The sequence below is a fragment of the Sciurus carolinensis genome, chromosome 3 (assembly GCF_902686445.1).
Source record: "Sciurus carolinensis chromosome 3, mSciCar1.2, whole genome shotgun sequence".
Classification (NCBI taxonomy): Eukaryota; Metazoa; Chordata; class Mammalia; order Rodentia; family Sciuridae; genus Sciurus; species Sciurus carolinensis.
Genome location: NC_062215.1, coordinates 138,960,859 through 138,979,411, shown reverse-complemented (window position 1 = coordinate 138,979,411; position 18,553 = coordinate 138,960,859). Strand labels below are relative to the sequence as shown.

General features: G+C 40.2%; 2 protein-coding genes across 2 annotated transcripts in view; one reads left to right on the top strand and one right to left on the bottom strand.

Moving 5' to 3' along the window:
* Positions 1-11,893, top strand: part of Stat1 (signal transducer and activator of transcription 1) — a 37,825-nt gene extending 25,932 nt beyond the window's left edge. The window contains exons 19-25 of the mRNA XM_047543636.1: positions 1,437-1,486; positions 2,211-2,305; positions 3,068-3,213; positions 4,791-4,976; positions 5,898-5,973; positions 6,871-6,973; positions 10,735-11,893. Of these exons, the coding sequence (XP_047399592.1) occupies positions 1,437-1,486; positions 2,211-2,305; positions 3,068-3,213; positions 4,791-4,976; positions 5,898-5,973; positions 6,871-6,973; positions 10,735-10,749 (671 nt within the window). The 3' untranslated portion in view covers positions 10,750-11,893. The remainder of the gene's footprint in view (positions 1-1,436; positions 1,487-2,210; positions 2,306-3,067; positions 3,214-4,790; positions 4,977-5,897; positions 5,974-6,870; positions 6,974-10,734) is intronic.
* Positions 11,894-14,351: 2,458 nt separating this feature from the next.
* Gls (glutaminase) overlaps positions 14,352-18,553 on the bottom strand; it is a 78,874-nt gene continuing 74,672 nt past the window's right edge. The window contains exon 18 of the mRNA XM_047543637.1: positions 14,352-17,116. Coding sequence (XP_047399593.1) covers positions 16,960-17,116 — 157 coding nt within the window. The 3' untranslated portion in view covers positions 14,352-16,959. The remainder of the gene's footprint in view (positions 17,117-18,553) is intronic.

Below are 18,553 nucleotides of genomic sequence, written 5' to 3'. Positions count from 1 at the left end.
AATGAATCCTTTCCTTGTTGTCCCTCTTATTAACATCTCTGAGAAGGAATCTAAAGGGAAAGCTTTTTGGACTATGTAAACTGTTATTTTGTGGCTGAAATGAGAAAGATGAGGTGGTCTTGTCCTTGAAGAGAAAACTTCCTGACATGGTAAGAATAAGATCCTAGGCTTATAAACTCAAGGCCTTTGAGTCAGGTTGGCCCAGGCAGCAGGAGTCACTGTCCACATGAGGGGACACCCTTTTGACCAGCAGTTCTACTTGATTTGGCAGAGTCTAGACCATGGTAGATAATTCCCTTTCAGTGGCTCTTGTCTGTGGGTTTTTCAGTCTTCCACAAATAATCAGACACACTAGTCTCTGCCTGATCTTGCAATGAATGGGAACATCTGAACTGCTCCTTTAAAAATTCCTGAACAACTCTTATCCAGATTTACTTTCTATGGACTGCATATACCATGCCAGTAGGCTCTTCTGAATCAGATAGGCCCTCAACAGTGCCTTCCCAGCTGTGTCACTGTCAGCATGGGGGTCTTGTCTTCTGCTGTCTAGTAAGAAGCATAGAATCACCTTATTCTATTTCCTTATTTGTGGAGAGTCAAGAAACGTCTCTTTTCTGCCTGTGTATTTGGTGTATTTGTGCTTCCCTTCAGAGGAGCAGTGGACTTATCCCTCACTAACTTTAACAACTTGGTGTTATTAGCTGTTAGCTGCTGGTAATACTTAGGCTTCCTTTCATTTCCCTTACTTGGCCTATGATTTGCATCCATGTCCCTGAGCCCATGTCCTATTTGGGAGCTATGTAATCAGTGTCTAAAAATAAACTCATAAAGTCAAGTATCAAAGTTAAGTTGATCATGTAAGGTAATCTTGATCTTGGTTTCAACTTCTACAAAAATGCCACAAGGTCTTCGGAGAGGAGACTGCACCCAGGCAGTAACAGGAGGCAATGGGAGGTGAACCTAAACAGGGAGGGACCAAAGGAAGCTTTGCTTTAATGCCAAAGACAGTCAGCTCAGAAAGGGTTGTAATATGGAGGATTTAAAGGATTTGTCCTCTTCAGAAAAGAGGGAGGGATAAAAGGGGCTGGAGAGAGGGGAGCAGATGGTGAGGCTTTGTGTTGCTTCTGCTTTTCCTAAAAACGTTCATAATCATGGTACCCAGTAATCCATCACAAGTTCCTTCATGCCATTAAAATCAAACTGGCATGAATGAAGCTACTCATGTTTTAGACTGTTTTAGTTCTGTCCTTTCATAGCATAGATGATAATTGCTTAATCAGTGTAACATTAATATTTCTGAGTTTATCAACCATGTACATGTTCTCTTTCTTTGTTGGATGTTTGTTCTTTGAGAGCAAACATCCAACAAAGAAAGCCTGATCAAGGCACCAAAACCAATTTCTGTTTACTGATAAAGCTTACTTTTGTTTGTTTAGGTCCTAATGCTGGCCTCGATGGTCTTATTCCGTGGACTAGGTTTTGTAAGGTGGGTGTGCCTGGGTTTTATGTCCTCACCTCTTTTTAGTCTCTTTGGTGGTTCTCATATTTCTCAGTGAGGTGGTGAATTGTTTGTTTATTCTGGCATGTTTGCTTCTCACCCACAGAGCCCTGAGGGCAAGTTGTTTACTTTCCTTCAGCGCTGGAGGTCAGTCTCCAAGCCTGAGTCTGACAGGAAGCACCTGCCTGAGTGATAACATTCTTTTATATCCGAAATGAGTCTTCAGTTCCCTCACACCAGTCCACTGCCCAGCAGTGTTTTGGCCTTGTCCATGTGAAATGTGAGCTTGGCCCGACTGGCCTGATGAGTTTTGTAGTTCATCATAGAGAGGGACTAGCTGGAGAGAGCAGTTAGTCCCCACTGGGGTCACCAGGCAGTGCTGACCAGCTGGATCTACTGGGCTCCACTAGTCTGAGGGCAGCTTTTGTTTCCCAGAGGCACCCTGGAGGTCATCCTCTGGCTGGTGTGCTACTGTTTGGAGAGGGAAGCAGAGCCCAGCCCAGGGAAGCGGAGAAGTCCAGGTCTTAACACCAATAAGAGGGGAGGGATTGAGATATTCCCCACCAAGGGATTGCTGCTGCTGTGTACTGGACAGTTCTGTCTTTGGTAGCTAGGGTGTCTTTGCAAATTAAAATCCAGCAGTGGGAGGGAGAATGGTAAGTTACTCTTTTGAATTTCTTGATTCCTAATATATGCCTTTGTATATTTTCAGGAAAATATTAATGATAAAAATTTTTCCTTCTGGCTTTGGATTGAAAACATCCTAGAACTCATTAAAAAACACCTGCTGTCTCTCTGGAATGATGGGTAAGGGTCACTGATGGGTGTTATTTTTGAAACACGTTTTTAGTACATGCTCCCTTAATGAAAGCTGAGACAAAGCCTGAACTGGGCTTCCTTATTTGATAGAATTTGTGTTCACCTCAGTGACACATACTTATAGATTATCAAGGCTTTACAAGAGCGGAACCTCATAAAATTAAACTTACCCTTCCTTAGTATGCGTGTATATATATTTGCATAATTAAATTTTTAAAAATCAACCTGAGTGCCATTTGGGCATTCAGCAAGTGTTTCTTGATCACCTGCCACCTTGTCCATAGGAAAGGAAACACTTTTCCACTTGGTAAATTTTATCTAACTCACTCCTAGGATGAGCTGATATTTCAACAAAAGCTTTAAATTGATCCAGAGATGCTAGAATGCGAATATATATTATCTGTGTCTTCCTCTTCAGCATAAAAAATGGGTAAATTCATAGCCTTTAAAATCATCAAATGATGACGAAAGACCCATTAATCCAGCATAAGCCGGCACATATTTAATGAACAGCTATAACATCCCTCTGGCATTGTGTTCTTGTTTTTTGTTTTTTGTTTTTTTAATTTTATATACACGTGTAAGTGAAATGCTTCCTAAAGTTCCAATTAAATATATTTTTAAATAGTCTAGATCTTTATCATATATTCTCTTATCAAGTTATAGTCATTTTCTTGGTTTGTCAAGTTAACATGAAAATTTAAATCATGACTAACTACAAGTGACACTGTTGATCTCCTCAATGTTTAGGTGTATCATGGGCTTTATCAGCAAGGAGCAAGAACGCACTCTGCTCAAGGACCAGCAGCCAGGGACATTCCTGCTGCGGTTCAGCGAGAGCTCCCGGGAAGGGGCCATCACGTTCACATGGGTGGAGCGGTCCCAGAACGGAGGTGGTGAGTGAAGGGTGCTGGAGCACATGGGCCCCCGGGGTGCCACACGTGGCTGAAATCCCTCTTTGCCACTGCAGATCAGCTCAGACTTACCCAATTGAGCCCCCCAGATAGATTTAATAACCCCCGGTGCTTATTGGTGATTCACTGCCTAGGATGTTTTGTGGAAATGATGGCTTTTAAAAGATAAGGTCAAGTTCCTTCCTGTCAGTCAGATTTCTTATCTGCTGATAGGATGTGAGTCAATATCATCTGCAGCCAATTCCTTGGAAGAGATCACCTTTGCCACATTGTGAGGTTCCAGCTTCACTTAGGGTAACTCCAGAGTCAAGTGCACAGACAAGGACAGGCTTGGTGAGAAGACCCCCATACTGGTTTTCTCCACACACACTGGTAGCAGGAATTAGATGTGGACACTGTCAGGCTAAGCTGTAGTTCTCTGCCTTGCCTTGAAACAGAGCAGCTGCAGATATATCTGTTATATATTGGATTTCTCTTTGACTAAATGAGTCCATGGCTAAAAGACTCCAGAAACCTTGGCATCATGAAGCAGAATTCTGGAGATGAAGCTGAACAGGGCAGATGAAAAAACGATATTGGCAGACTGAGTACTTTCCACAGCCGCCTACAGTTTGTTTAGAGCACTGAAGGCAAACTGATGTGTCGCGGTGATTTTCCTGTTGTCGATATTTAGATGCAAAAGATGAAATACTTTCCTTGTTCTGTTTATTTTTGCTTCTAATGAAAAAAAAGTGTGAGGACGAGGATCAGAGCCTGGGGTACGCAGGAGAGGTTGGAGCCTGTCTGTTTTCTTTTTTCCAGGGTAATTCATTTCCTGATGCAGCTCAGAGATGAGCTACAACCAATCAAAGAGGAAGAAAACACAACCAGAAAAATTTAAGCAGGCCAGCACCCACCACACAGATTTAGGATATAACATAGCATAAGTTCCAGAGATGACTCCCAGAGCACAGGCTAGCACATTCTGGAATGTGTGCACCCAAAAGTGGAATTCTGGATTAAGTAGGAAGAATCCGGTCTGGGAATAAGAACAGGAGTTAAACTGTGGTTTATTGCATTAGAGATTAGAAGAAAAAAGTAGATCTTTTCTTGTTTCAAAACTTGGTTTCTGTAGGTCATCACCATTTATTTTAACAAAAATTATGTTTTTCAATATGAAAAGAAAAACAAAGTGAGCTTATCTTTCAGTAACTTAATCGTGGCTTGAGCCAAGAAGACCCAATTTGTAATCAGTTACTTATCTGCCTATGGGCAGTGTTTTGTTGAAGATGAAGGCTTCTAAAGGAATTTAACAAACCTTTTTTAGCCAGACTTATAAATCTAGGCAAATAATGACAAGTATGTTGTTACTAAGAGTAAAGACTGCCTTTGTTTTTCCCCTATTAAAGACAGGATTGCAATTTATTTAGAAATGAAGCAGTCCATGGTATACATGGCAACCCTGGATTGTAATTAGTTCTCATGAGCACACTCACAACCATATACTCTGCAATGTTTTGTTTCTGTCTCTGTTGTTGTGGGATATTCTGTGGGACTCACTGAGTTTCTCTCCTTTTTAGAACCTTACTTCCATGCGGTTGAACCTTACACAAAGAAAGAACTTTCTGCTGTCACTTTCCCTGATATCATTCGCAATTACAAAGTCATGGCTGCTGAGAACATTCCAGAGAATCCCCTGAAGTATCTGTATCCAAATATTGACAAAGACCATGCCTTTGGAAAGTACTACTCCAGGCCAAAGGAAGGTAGGTGGGAGTGAACAGCCTCTGCCCTCCTGAGACACAGCCCAGCGCCATCTTTCCTGGTGGGCGAGTGTTCTGTGCAGACCAGATTTACTAACAGGATTTACCCTCACCATCCTTCCAGCAAGGGCCAGCCACCACTCTCTTTTGGATTAATAAAAGCAGGCTGTCAAAACACAGTATAAACTCAGTGCAGTGGGAATGAGATGTATTATTTGGCCCAATATAGCAAGCAAGAAATGATTATATAATTTCATATTTTAGGGTTATTGGGAAAGTTCATTTCTGGTCTGTGTATCTGTTATATTGTCACTTTTTCCACAGGATAGGAACTATGGCCAACTGATTTATACCAGCCTGCTCATGTTAAAATTGAGGAAACAGGTCCATGAGAAGTGAAGTGTTTCATTTAGGTCAACCCAGTTACTTGTTAGATCCTATTGTTACTAGTGGTTTTTATTAAGTGGAGGCTTTGTCTTAGGATACCAGTCTTATGCTTCTGTTGCCACTGAATTGCATTTGAAAAAGTTCAAGTTAGGTCCTTCTAGTTTTAGAACATGCCAGCAAAGCTAATTGTTTTTCAGAATGGGAAATCTCACTAATTTATTAGGACAAGCACTTTGGAATTAACAGTTGCATCTATAACATCAGCTAAACCAGTGAGAACTTAGCATGGGTGGCCATCTCAGAGGATTACAGCCTCAGGAGGAGAAAGCTCCTAGCTAGGCTCCTGCTGAGCCATTCCCCTTTTCCTTCTAATTGCTTCTTCATGCCCACTGGAATTTCAGGTGACCAAGGCAGGGTGGTCACAACCCCTCAAAAGTTGCAGGACTCTGAGCTGCCAAGAAAAACAGAATTTTGATCCCCCAAAATATTCTTTGGTAATTTCTCTAATGGAAAGTTACATGCTGTGCTTGCTTCTAGCACCAGAACCAATGGAACTTGATGGCCCTAAAGGAACTGGATACATCAAGACTGAGTTGATTTCTGTGTCTGAAGTGTAAGTGAGCACAGAAGAGTGGCATGTTCCAAACCCCACGCTGCCAGCCTTGGCCCTGGCTGGGGCCTGGCGAGTGTATTTTGCTTTTCCTTTGTAATTGCTGTCGCCATTACAGTTGGACTTGTTGGAAAGATCCTAATTAGAGATCCTGGTGTCACTGTCTGCCAGCATTTGACTGCCTTTAAAAACCAAAAACCAAAACAAAACAGGAAAACCAAAGTTGTATGTAAGGTATTTAAGTTCTTCCAAAACGGATACTTTGAAAAAGCATAAATAAAATGAACAAAAATTGCAAAGAGTGGGAAAGCAGTTCTTTTCAATCTAGAAAAGGCCAAAGTAATCATCAAGATACATTTTCTCCGCTTGCTTTTATTCTGTTGTTTCATTTCATAAAAGGTAGAAAAAGGTTTGGAAAGTCATTGTCAGTTATTTGGCCTGCAGCACTGTCTTGGGCTGAGTGGATGTAGTCTTCATGTAAAAACACTCTGTGGAGCAGCTTTATCTGCATACAAACCTCAAGGTAGGGATGAGGGACTCCCCAGACATTTCTCTGGTGCTTTTCTGTCCAGGGTAAGCCACGGGGCACTGCTGTCCCAGGGTGGCACACAGCACGTGCTCATTCCGAGGCTTAACCAGGCAGAAGTGGCACAGGTTCCAGTCTGGCTTTGGCCCACTCACATCTAGAGTCCAGTACATACATTCCCAAGGGACCGGGCTGGGGACAGAAACCACCGGTGATCCATACATTTTCAGATGTGCTTTATAAGTGTGTATACTTTCCTGAAATAAAAAATGTAAAATGGTCATTCAGTCACAGTCAAAAGATAAAATGTCTTAAGTCTGCAGTAGGGCTTTCACGAGGTGCTAACATTTCCCTTTCCTTCCTCCCCTTTCCAGTCACCCTTCTAGACTTCAGACCACAGACAACCTGCTCCCCATGTCCCCTGAGGAGTTTGATGAGGTGTCCCGGATAGTGGGCTCTGTGGAATTCGACAGTATGGTAAGTACCACTGTAGGGGTGCTCCCAGCCCTGGGTGAGGGGTGCCCTCTGAGGCAGGGTGGGCACTGCGGGCAGATCCAGGGCCTGTCCTCAAGAAGGATCCTCTAGCAGAGCCAAAGAAAGGGCATTTTCCAGATGAGCTAGGAAAAGGAAAGCCTGCTGTGTTTCAACAAGGTCCATGATCGGCAAGGTTTTTATTCCTGGCACCCTCCAAAAAATAGGTGACATTTCAAATACTTAAGTTTCCCCCTCTGCCCTTTGAAGTACAAAAGTTCTGTCCTTGTAGAAATTTCACATATCAAGGAACTAAGATTTTTCTGATAAAATGTTTTCCTTCTGCCTGGAGTCCCACCACTGTGTCTAGGTGGAGGAGTGTCATCCTTAGGAAAGGTGTTATTTTTAGGAGCTAATGCTGGGTAGTTGCAGTAATTACAGATTTACACTTAGCTAGCAGCCGTGAAACAGCTTCCTCTGCTTGCTGTTTGAGAAGGAATTTATGCTGCTAGCTCCTGAAGCTATGAAAGGCTTGCCCAAAAAAACAGCACAGGGGGTGAAAGAGTGAGTGAGTTTCATGATAGAAATAGGAACACGATTGTTTCCAAATGAGGTGATCTTCCTCTGGGAGAATATTTTTCAGTATATCAAACAGTATTGTTTGCCTTTCAACCAGAAATCCTTCCTCTTAAAGATTTGTTTGGTTGGCTGGGTTTTTGCTGATGCTATTTAATTTTAAGCTCTTTTTTCACATGGAGCTATTCCAGTTCATTTTTTAAAGTTGGTTTAGTGCTTAAAAAAAAAAAAATCCCTCTCTGAGTCACTGCTGGCTTTTCTTCATCATTGCATACCTGGTGCCTGGCAAAAATAGGTTCTCAAAATGAGAGAGGAAGTCAGGGAGGGAGAGGGATAAGAGGGGGCGAGGCATCTCTTGCAAACCTTCATGCGGTCAGGGAGTGTGCTTACACGGCCTCACTAATACCTGCTCAGAGTCACGTTTCTTAGGTGTATCTTTTCAGTCTTTTTCCCCCCACTTTAGGAAACACAGGCTAAAATCTATAGAGCCTGTACTTTTTTACCTTTTCCTGATTATTGAGGATAAAAAAGGCCACTTAGAAAAATGCTTAGCTAGTGTGATAGCAAAAAAGTTTGGTCTGTGCACATGAGCCTTTTCTCTGTGTAAGGTAGGATCCCAACATTGCTCTAAAAGTGCTTTATAACCCGACACAAAAACGCAGTGCAGTTAAAGTCCAATTCAGAAAATATAAGCTATATCAATGGAACCAAAAAGCAGGGCGATCCCCTTTTACACTTCCTTTGTTCCTGAGCAAGGTGCCTCAGCAGCTTCACTGATGATAGGTGGTACTTACTAAGTACCTCCCCCATCCCAAGCACTTCCCCACTAAAAGCCTCTAAGTTGGGTATTATTGTTGTTCTTATCTTGGAAGATACAGAACAGAGCCCCCTCACCAGTGACATAACTTGACTAAGATCCAGTAGTCAGTCAACAGCAGAACCAACATTTGAATCTACCTGGTGTCCCCAGAGTGCATGCTCCTCTCCACCATCCTGGAACACCTCCCACAATAGCCAGACTTGGCTTCATTCAAAACATTGATCCCGTAGTAGCTGTTTGCACAGGACTGAGCATTTTATTCTGCTTATTAAGACAAAGGCAGTGTGACCTCTGGGTGAGAGGCCTGTGATTGGGATTTGGCAGGCAGAGTTCCAACTCTGTCATCACCATTATTCCCTGTGACCTTGAGAAAATAAGATGGATTAGTTCCCTCCATCTGTGTAAGCAGTAGGACTGCCTCGTGCATGCTCTCAGAATGATACTGTGAGAGCAATTTAAATACTGTAAATAAATGTCAGGAAATGGGTTTGCAGTCTTTGGATGTTCCTATAGCCATTCCATCCCAAATGATTTCCTTCATTTCATTTCTGGAATAAAGTCAGTCAGTCTCTCTGTCTTCACCCCTCTCTCCAAATACCATGCACATGGACACACATCATTAAAGTCTCCAGGCAAGCCAGTAGATGTGTAGAGCTGAAAGAGGCTATAAGGGAGACACACACTGGTTAGATAAAATAAAAACTGGGTGAGTTTTTAACTCGGGTCAGCTCTACTGTGGTCTGCTCTGTTCTCAGTCTTGGCCATAACTTCCATTTGGCATCCATTCTGGGAATTAGGGATGGAAGCAGCTCTCTCAGAGCTGGCTGATTTCCGCCCAGTCTGGAGGTTGTAGCTCTGGACTAGGGTGGCACCAGGGACTGATGCCCAGTGCGGCCTCAGAAGCAAGAGGACCACAGGCTCCTGAGGAAATTGTCCAAGAGAGCCAAATCACTAGTGTTTTCTGCCACATGATGGGTATTTGTTTAGCCTGGATTTCCTGTTCAATAACTTTTCCCTTTGGGCTGTAATAGAACCATTCTACCTTTCTAGAGACATTTGACCAAAGCTCATAACAACAAGAAAAAGATGATGATAATTTACTATCTACTAATTTCCTTTTACTGTACTAGACATTTATATATGCTAATTTAATCCTTTCGACAAGCCTATCTGCTAGGTACTATTAGCCAACTTCTATGGCTGAGGACCTTAACATGTAGAGGTTAAGTAATGTGCCCAATCACAGTGATAGGATTGGAATCTGGGCTTCCTTTTCTCTCTCTTCCCAATACCCCTAAAGTCTACCATCTTAATTATAACTTCATGCTGTCAAACAGGCTGCAGCATAGGGGCGGAACCTTCAGTGTGCTTTTCAATCCAGAATAATTTTCCTAAGACCCCACCATGTACCATGCACTACCAAGCACTTGAGATTTAGAAAAGCTCTCAAGGGCTGGGGATGTAGCTCAGTTGGTAGAGTACTTGCCTCATGAGCACAAGGCCCTGGGTTCAATCCCCAGCACTGGGGAGAAAAAAAAAGTGCTAGAAAAGCTTTCAAGGGGCTTTTACTGTCTAGTGCTGTGTGTCTCAGTCCTAGTACTACTGGCATTTGGGGATGGGGAATTCTGTTATGGAGGCTGTCCTCTGCATTGTATCCCTGGCCTCTCCCCTCTAGATAGATGCCAGTAGCACATACAGCACCACACCCACTCATGACAATCAGAAACATCTTCAGACATTGCAGGGGACAGAACTTTTTGACTGAGAACACTTGATAAAAGGGGAAAGACCAGTGTGGAGGTCAGGGAGTCAGTGGCAGGACAGTCAGTATTCCCTGATGAGCAGTTTACTGTCTCCAGGTTGCCATGTTCAAGGCAGCTGGGCAGAAGGTTCTGGTAAGGGAGGTGAAGGGAATCTTAATAATTCTACTTCTTTGGCCTGTATTTGAAACACATTCATTTATTTTACCTACTGACTGACCTTTAAGGGAAATTCATCATTTCCCCCACATCCCTCTCTCCCTCTGGCATATAACTCAGCATTTCCTCACTCTTGTTTTGTATGAGTGGATTTGCCACGTTGCTCTGTCCCCAGACTTGCATAACAGCAGAAAGCTTTATGCAGTCTGGATGGATTCACAAAATTAAGCCGGCACACTGTAGAGTAATAATCCATCAGCTTAAGTGACATAAAAGGTCTTGTTTAGTCCAGAAAATGGGTAGGCCATGCTGAAGGCCCTCAAATTCCATGGTGGTTATTGCTGTTAGATGTGTCTTCCTTCCACTCCATTCTCGAATAATGATGTTAAATATATGAACCTGCCTGTCACAAGATCAGTGTGATAAAATTAACCACCTTTTATCTTTTACAGATGAATGCAGTATAGAGCATGAATTTTTCTCGTCTTCTCTGGCGACATTTTTTCCTTCCCATCTGTGACTCCCTCCTGCTGCTCTGTTCCTTCATATCCTATGTTCTTAGGGAAATGAAAGAAAGGACAACAAATTTGCTGCAGCGTATTGATAGCAAGTAGATGTTTCTCTTATTCAGAAACATGTTACTCTGAAAGGCTTCATGCATTTTATTGAAGGTGAAATTGAAAGGTGCTGTCCACCGAGTGGATTTTGCAAATGAAAAACATCCAGATACACCCAAAGGCATCAGGACTAAAATGAGAGCCTTTTGGGAAAGGTGAGAAGTTTGGCAACAATTTAGCAAATGCTGTACATAAAGTCAGTGCTCAACTGTTACAGGTTGCTGGATAGATATTGGTTACTTGGGAACTTCTTGATGCAGAAAAGGTAAATTTCCATCTGATTTAAATATGCCTGGAAGTCTTCTATTGTTTTATCAAGGAGATAGTTCAAATTTATGTAAAATTATATATCAACACTTTATCAAAAGTAGCCATCCTACATCTGGATAGGAGAAAAAGAAATTTTGCTCTTCATTTTAATTACATCTTCCACACTGGCCACTTAAAACTAGAGACAAATTCTTTCTTTCTTGAGAGAATTAGCTTTTGTGTTGGTTATGGCTGAATAATAGTGGCTAATATCAATAGAAGGAAGTACATTTTCTAAATTCATGAATAGTGTTTTCTGTTTAATGTTTAATACCCAGAGCCGAGTATGTTTCACTTTCATCTTGGTCACTGGGGAATGAAATTGTCTTTGCCTTTCCATGAGGGGAGCCAAGCTATTAAAAACAGCTCTCTCAAGGCAGATCTCCTTATTTTTTAAGTTGAAATTAATTGTAGATATAGATAAACCCAGGAATTTAATTCATGTTTCTTCAATGGGTTCATTTGTTTTTACTATTATTAGCTGGTATTTAGTCTGTTAGCCATAAAATTGAGAAAGGAGTAGACAAAGTAGTTAGTGATAGCTTCAATCATTAACCACCAGATAACATGAGAATGAAATAATTTCAGAACTCATGTCCTATGTAACTGCATTGAGAACTGCATATTTTTCACTGATAAATGTGATTTTTCTGACAATTAAATTTGCAGATGGTTCCATTATCTATCCTGTGGCTTTTCCAGACACTTTTTTGAATGGTTGATGTTTTATGGTGTGTACTGTTGTTTTGTTTTTTATACCGTCTCCTTTCATTAGTGTGAACACAGAGCAGTGATAAGGGACAAGTCCACAGGGTTCTTCTGAATAACTTTCACAGACCACTATCTACATGGCTGCCTCTCCTTTCTCCATTTCCACCACCGCAACTATGTTATTACAGAAATGCTGTGTTATTCTTTGGTGGAGATAAAATTTTCTTGAAGTCTATTTTATAATTAAAGCTAAAGTATATATGTATTATATTAAATATAATATGCACACAGTATTTTTTATTTTTCTTGGTACTACACACAAATTGAGGCCTCTTCTCAGTTTTTACATAGGATAGTGTGAACCTGGCTGGGTTTTGGTTGAGTTTTCAAACTAAAAAGATTAAGAAACAAGACAACATTTTTGTGAATATTGTTTCAAATTGCTGGGATTTAACTACTTGTTAAACTCTCCTCCTTTAAGAATGATTTGGCATGGTTTCATTTTACTATACTAGCCAATCTTTACTATAAAGGTTTTAATAGTGCTGGCATTATGAACTGGTTTAATACTTATTTACATATCAGTCCTTACTTTATAGTAAGATTAATAACACTGCTTTCTTAAGTGTTCTCCTTACTCACTATGCTTGTAATCAGAATTTGAATGGCAGATTGAGATAAGTCAATGGAAGAGATCAATTTGTAGTCTCATTTAATTGACCATTCTAAGATATTGCTGAGCAGGTCCTAGATTAAGTTATGTTGTGTTTTAAGTATATCTTGGATGGTGTTTGTATTACACTTGTAAATTTGGTAGGTGTTTTATAGCATAGAGCATACATGTACCACTTGGGATAAATTTATTATTTTTAAGAAAAGAGAATTATTTTCAGAGATGGCATTAAGTGAGCAAAATATTTTTACTGCCTACAAACTAAAGTGGAATATGAAGGCAGGTCTTAATGAACAAAGTAGTTCTCTGTTATATCTGACTGCTCCAGGGAAAGGACAGGAAAAAGCTAGAAATTGTTTTGAAAATTCTTGTACTTACTGTTTGAATGCAGATGCTGTTCCCCAAGTGAGTGGTATTTACTCAAGTGGCATCTTTTGGTTGACTAAGATTCATTCATTTATTAATTCATTAAGTACGTATTGAGAGCATGCCATGACCAGGTACTATTCTAGATGTTTCGGAAACACTGGTGAGAAAACATGATGAATCCTAGGATCCTGGATCATATAACCTTCCTATCTCACTAGGATCCGAGCTGGACCTTCTCTAATCTGATAAATCACATCCATCCATACATAACTAAAAAATGACCCTTTCCCCAAAAGCCTTTTTTCAAGTGACACCTTTTAACATACATAGGAGACTTCCCTGAACCATCCAGTCTATGATTGGTGAATTTACTCATTTTACTATGAGCATTAGCAAGTAAAATCAGAAGATTACTCCAACCCCTAAAATAGCCCCACAAAAATAAAATGATCTTGTTTACAACAAAAATAAAGTTTTACCCTTGGAATTATCTATACATCTGTTGCCTCTGCACTGATATGTGTAGGTGAAGTTGACTACTTTATAGCTGTTATGTCTGTCCTTAAATCTCCATAGAGGAGAAGGGTTAGGGTTAGAGTTAGGGTTAGCTAATGTGAATTTTTAATAATTAAAATGCAAATTATACCCACAGTGGGCAGGACCTTGTTGTAGGATATAGGAAAAGAGTATGGGACTAAGAGTTCTATATCATGGCCCTCTCTTGAGTCCCAGCTTCATCAATAGAGGAATGAGTTGGATGAGAGACTTTCTGATGTCTCCTGCATTTCTAAAAGGAAGATGGTACAACACTGTGGTTTCTACAGCCAAGCAATTTAGTCTGTGATAAAGAACTTTGATAGATGAAAATGTATTGACCGCCATGGTGTTCATGTACCTTCACTATGGTTAGAAAACCAAACAAACCCTAAGCCTGAAGGGAGAGTGCTCTGAGGACCAGGGTTTCTGGCACTGGAAGTGAATGCCATTTCCATGTACAATGAATTAGGCAGGAGCTGAAGTTTGCCAGCTGGTCCAACTCAGATCCTAGTGTGGCAGCACCAGGTTCAGCTTTCTGAGTAGATTAAGGCTTTTTGAAAATCACCTGTCCTCTCATTCAAGAATATGTTCAATGGTTCCATTCAACAAGTATTTACTGAGCACTTCATAACAATGAAAGGATAGTGTTAACTTCTAGAGAGCTAGAACATGCCTTGCCCATCCCCTCATCTTTAAGGATGAACTCCTTACAGGATTCTTAGCTTGGTCATTGTGGTAACCCCACCTGACACCTTGCATACTGCCTGGCTTATAGTAGGCATTAGAAATGGATCTGACCAACTGGAAACAGTCCCTATGCTCAGCAGAGTTCTCAACCCAGGATCATAAGAGAAAGACCTCAGTTGTTTTAAGAAAATTCTTTTTTCGCACTTTTTTCATACATGTATTTATTATGCTGTAAAAAGCAACACTAACTGATTTCATTTAAAATAAAGTGTTTCCCAATTTCAGAATACTTAACAATTTATAGTTTGAAGATTAGATTCACTTTGGGAGATGTTGGAAGCAAATACATTCATAGCTGTGTAATCTCCAGGAAGAATCCAGATCCATTATCGGGTCATTCAGTCCCTGCTATAGAGACCACAGTATCGATAGCAAATCCAACTCTGCAGCTACAGGCAGTGTGGGGCAGCAGTGGGTACAGCACATTGCCAAAGATGAGACTTAGAACCAAGACCAGTAAAAACAACAATGTACACAAAGCTTTATATTAACACAACCGTCCAAAGCTCTCAGGATACAGAAAACAAAACATACAATTCTAAAGCTAAAACAAAAAGATCTTTGGAGTTTACTGATGGCAGCAGTAAACAAGCATTCAACAAGCATTTAAATAAAATGTACTCATTATTACCAGCCAGTAGCAAACAGCCAGAGCACCTGGCACAAAGTCTTAGATACCATTATGGGGAAATAATGGCACACTTAACTAAACCATAAAAAAATTTTACAAAACAGTTTTGATCTGATAAAAGAAAACTCTCTTTGTTCCTGAATAATAGTCAGAACCGCATTATTTAGATAAAAGCCTCAAAACCACTCATTGGTATTCTTTAACCATGCAACTAGACCACCTTTATGTTTCATTTTAATCGTGCAGAGCAAGCTGCTGTTTAGGCAAAGTTATCCTTGTTGATTTTAATTAAAATGTATTCACCCCAGTACCTGTGGGGATAATGCTGCTCCTGTGTAGCATCTTGCAAATACAACTTATTGCATGGCTTAATAGACCTGTGGGGCAGGGACAGAGTGGTGCCCACCCTCCATTCTCCCCACAGATGCTGGAACACAGGAGCAGTCTTTGTGCCTGAGCAGCTAAGGAACACTGGCATGGTTTCACCAAGGTGCAGACCTTGGGACTGGGAGGGCAGAGGCTAAAGCTACTGACTTAGACTAAAAGCAAAAATCAAAGCACCAGGGGACTGCTGGAGTTAACAGTGCCATCAGGCATAATAAAGCTTGGAAGCAGCAGTCTATGCTGATTGGGAGGCAGGGGGAATTGCCACATTAATGTGGTAACAACTAGCATTCATGTAGTTGAGAATTCTGCTCATTTCACTAAACAGCTTCAAATAAGTCCATGTGTACACGTGTATGGACAGTGTGCTTAATATCAGAAATCTTCACTAACATACCCCTTTATCTCTTTGAGGTATGATAGGATGCAATGTATGTGCATTTACTAGAAAATTCTGTTCTTCAGTTCCGAAGCCCCTTTTACCTACTTTCTAAATTAATCATGAATTAACTCCCTAAGACAAAATGATGGGTCTCAATTTAAAATGGAATGACTTTTTCTCATTATTGAACTATAGAACCCACCAAAAATTATACAGTAGAGGATCAGAAAAAATCTGGAGTGGTCCCCCCCATGACGACAAATATCTTGTTGCAGACTTTTAATAACAGGTTTAAAAACAAATGTTATTTGTAGCAGTTCCCATACTGTCATAATAACTTTGGTAGCTTAGAACATTTCTGAATTTGTCTTTATCTAGGAGCTGAAAAAATAAGTTTTAAAGAGCTGTAGCAGCACATGCCTTTGTTTTTTCAGACCAAATAAATAGGACTAATTTATCCTTATTAGCAATTTCTTTCTGGTCCATCCTCTATACAAATGGCAAAGTACTAGCTCTGATACCAGAAATGTGAGGCATTTTCTGACTTACTGTGGAAACATGAAAACTGCATAGTACACCAGCACTCACTTTCCCAGCCAGAGGGAAGAGGCAGACAGCTGAAGTCTGAGAAGAGAGGCTGGACTAAGGGGATATCAAAAAAGGAAAATTTTTCAGAAGTATTATCAGTATATTCACACATATGTTTTGGTCACCAAACATGTCTTAAACATATTCCCTGATAAACTCTGATCAAAATTGGCCTATCCTACTAATAGCTGTTAACTATTTTAATTTTTAGAGTCACATCATGAAGCAAGGGTGATGGGAGACATTTTAAACACTCAACCATATTGTTGCATATTGTTCAAACGCTCAAACTAAATCTACATATTTAAAGTCTTCAAAGTCACACTGTTTGCTTCTGAAGACAGCCTTGACCCCTTTGGACAGACTGTACAGCAGAGCTTAATGTATAAATGTGTATCAGCAGATCATCACCATAAATTTAAAGTTCACAACACACACAAATGAATCATGAAGACCACAGTTAAGCTAGCATTGGTAACTATTTCTTTTACATCAAATTATACAGTGCACGAGGTAAATATTGCTCACATTATGGAGGGAGACTGTTTTATTTCTATTTTTTCCCAAAGAGATCAGATTTGTCCTGTGCGCACAATGAAGAAAACTCCGGTAACACTGAAATGACAAATGTAAAATATACATCACTACCAGATAGAAATACACACGTTCTTCATAATCATTTTCCACAATTAAATAGGTAAGTGATTTAAATCTTGGGATTTAAGACCATTATAACAATCCGTCAAGATTCTTATGGACTGTTTGGTTTTCTTTTCCATTGTCGGAGTCTCCTTGAGGTGTGTACTGGACTTGATATTCCTGGAGGATTTTGAATACATCGTGGTGTCCAAAGTGCAGTGCTTCGTCCATGGGAGTGTTATTCCACCTAAACAAGTGGCACAGTATGGACAGGGTCATTAGGTCATTCTATATGAAGATGATCATACAGCATCCCTAGGTTTTAAATATAGGTTAAACAGCCACGCAGGTTTAACCACTATAGCAATATTACAAGTAAAAATCAATAGTAGAAATACAGAAAGGGATTTATAATCTAAAAACATCTCACAGACAAGTTGGGTATGAGGATGAAGAGAAAAAGATCTCTGAGAGGAACTGGTTTATATGTCCAAGTGCTTATGGAGGGAACTTTATAAGGAAAGACTTAGCTTTGACAGACATAATAGACACCTCTAAGGTTGCTAAATTTTGACTTCAAGAAAAGTCCAAAGGACTACTTTTTAAATAAAAATGTTCAAAAAGGAATTCAGATATATATCCTAGCCTTTGACAGAAATTTGTGTTCCTGTCAATTCAAACATCACAATAAATCTCAGAAGTCTAGAAATAATCATGAGGTTAACTACGAGGGCTTAAACATGTATGGGAGGAACAAGACTAACCCAGAGAAAGTGACATTTCCATCACCTCCATTGGGATAGGAAGCTGTGGGCTCACCTAGACCTCTAGCCAAGCAGAAGACTCATTTCCCCTTCCTTGTTAAGTGTTCTTCTGGGGATGTGCTGTTTAGAGAAGGTAAATAACGATTCCAGGATATGAAGAAATGAAGAGGGGACAGCACTGTGAACTCACCACTGCAACTCAGGGCAGGGATGAGTCTGAGTTCCCTGATTCAGCACAAATGAGGAGGCCCTTCTCCTGCCCTCTCTATTTGTGTTAGAGACTGCCAGTGTCCTCCTCTGTGGGCTCATGGACCACTCTCTCCACTTTGTTTCCTTCTTTCCTTTCTCTCTGCAAACTTTTGCTTTCTTAACTGGTCACATTATGAAACCAAAAGTGTTTAAAATTGTCTCATTTTTAAACATTTTTGGTAACCTGTTCTTAATTTTTTAAATCAGGTAAGTATTTTTTTGTGTTGCTCAAAAAACAGCTGGACTAATTTTTTTTTTTTTTTTTTACTTCTGTACAGGCCTTCCCTAGTTGAGGGAGTCAGTGGCTCTAAAGAGGGACTTTTCAGTCATCTTCAACAGCATGTGATTATGTGGGTTTTGTAGGAATTGAAAACCAACCATAAGTTACCATTTTACAACTCTTTTTCCATGAAACAATGAAAAATAATCAACTTCAAAGAATATACTAATTTCACTCAAGCCTAGTTTATAATTTTAGGTGATACTGATTCTATGAAATGGAGAAAAAGAATTGTCTTAGGTCTGTAGCTTCCACCCTGGATTAGTTGAATAGTTAACTTAGCTAACTTGCCCCTCAGGTGGGCTCTTCTACTTCTGCATTCTTAGAGGCCAATTTAGGGAGGAAATTCAAATATACAAAGCACAGTAAATATTTCCAGCATGTGTCAGTG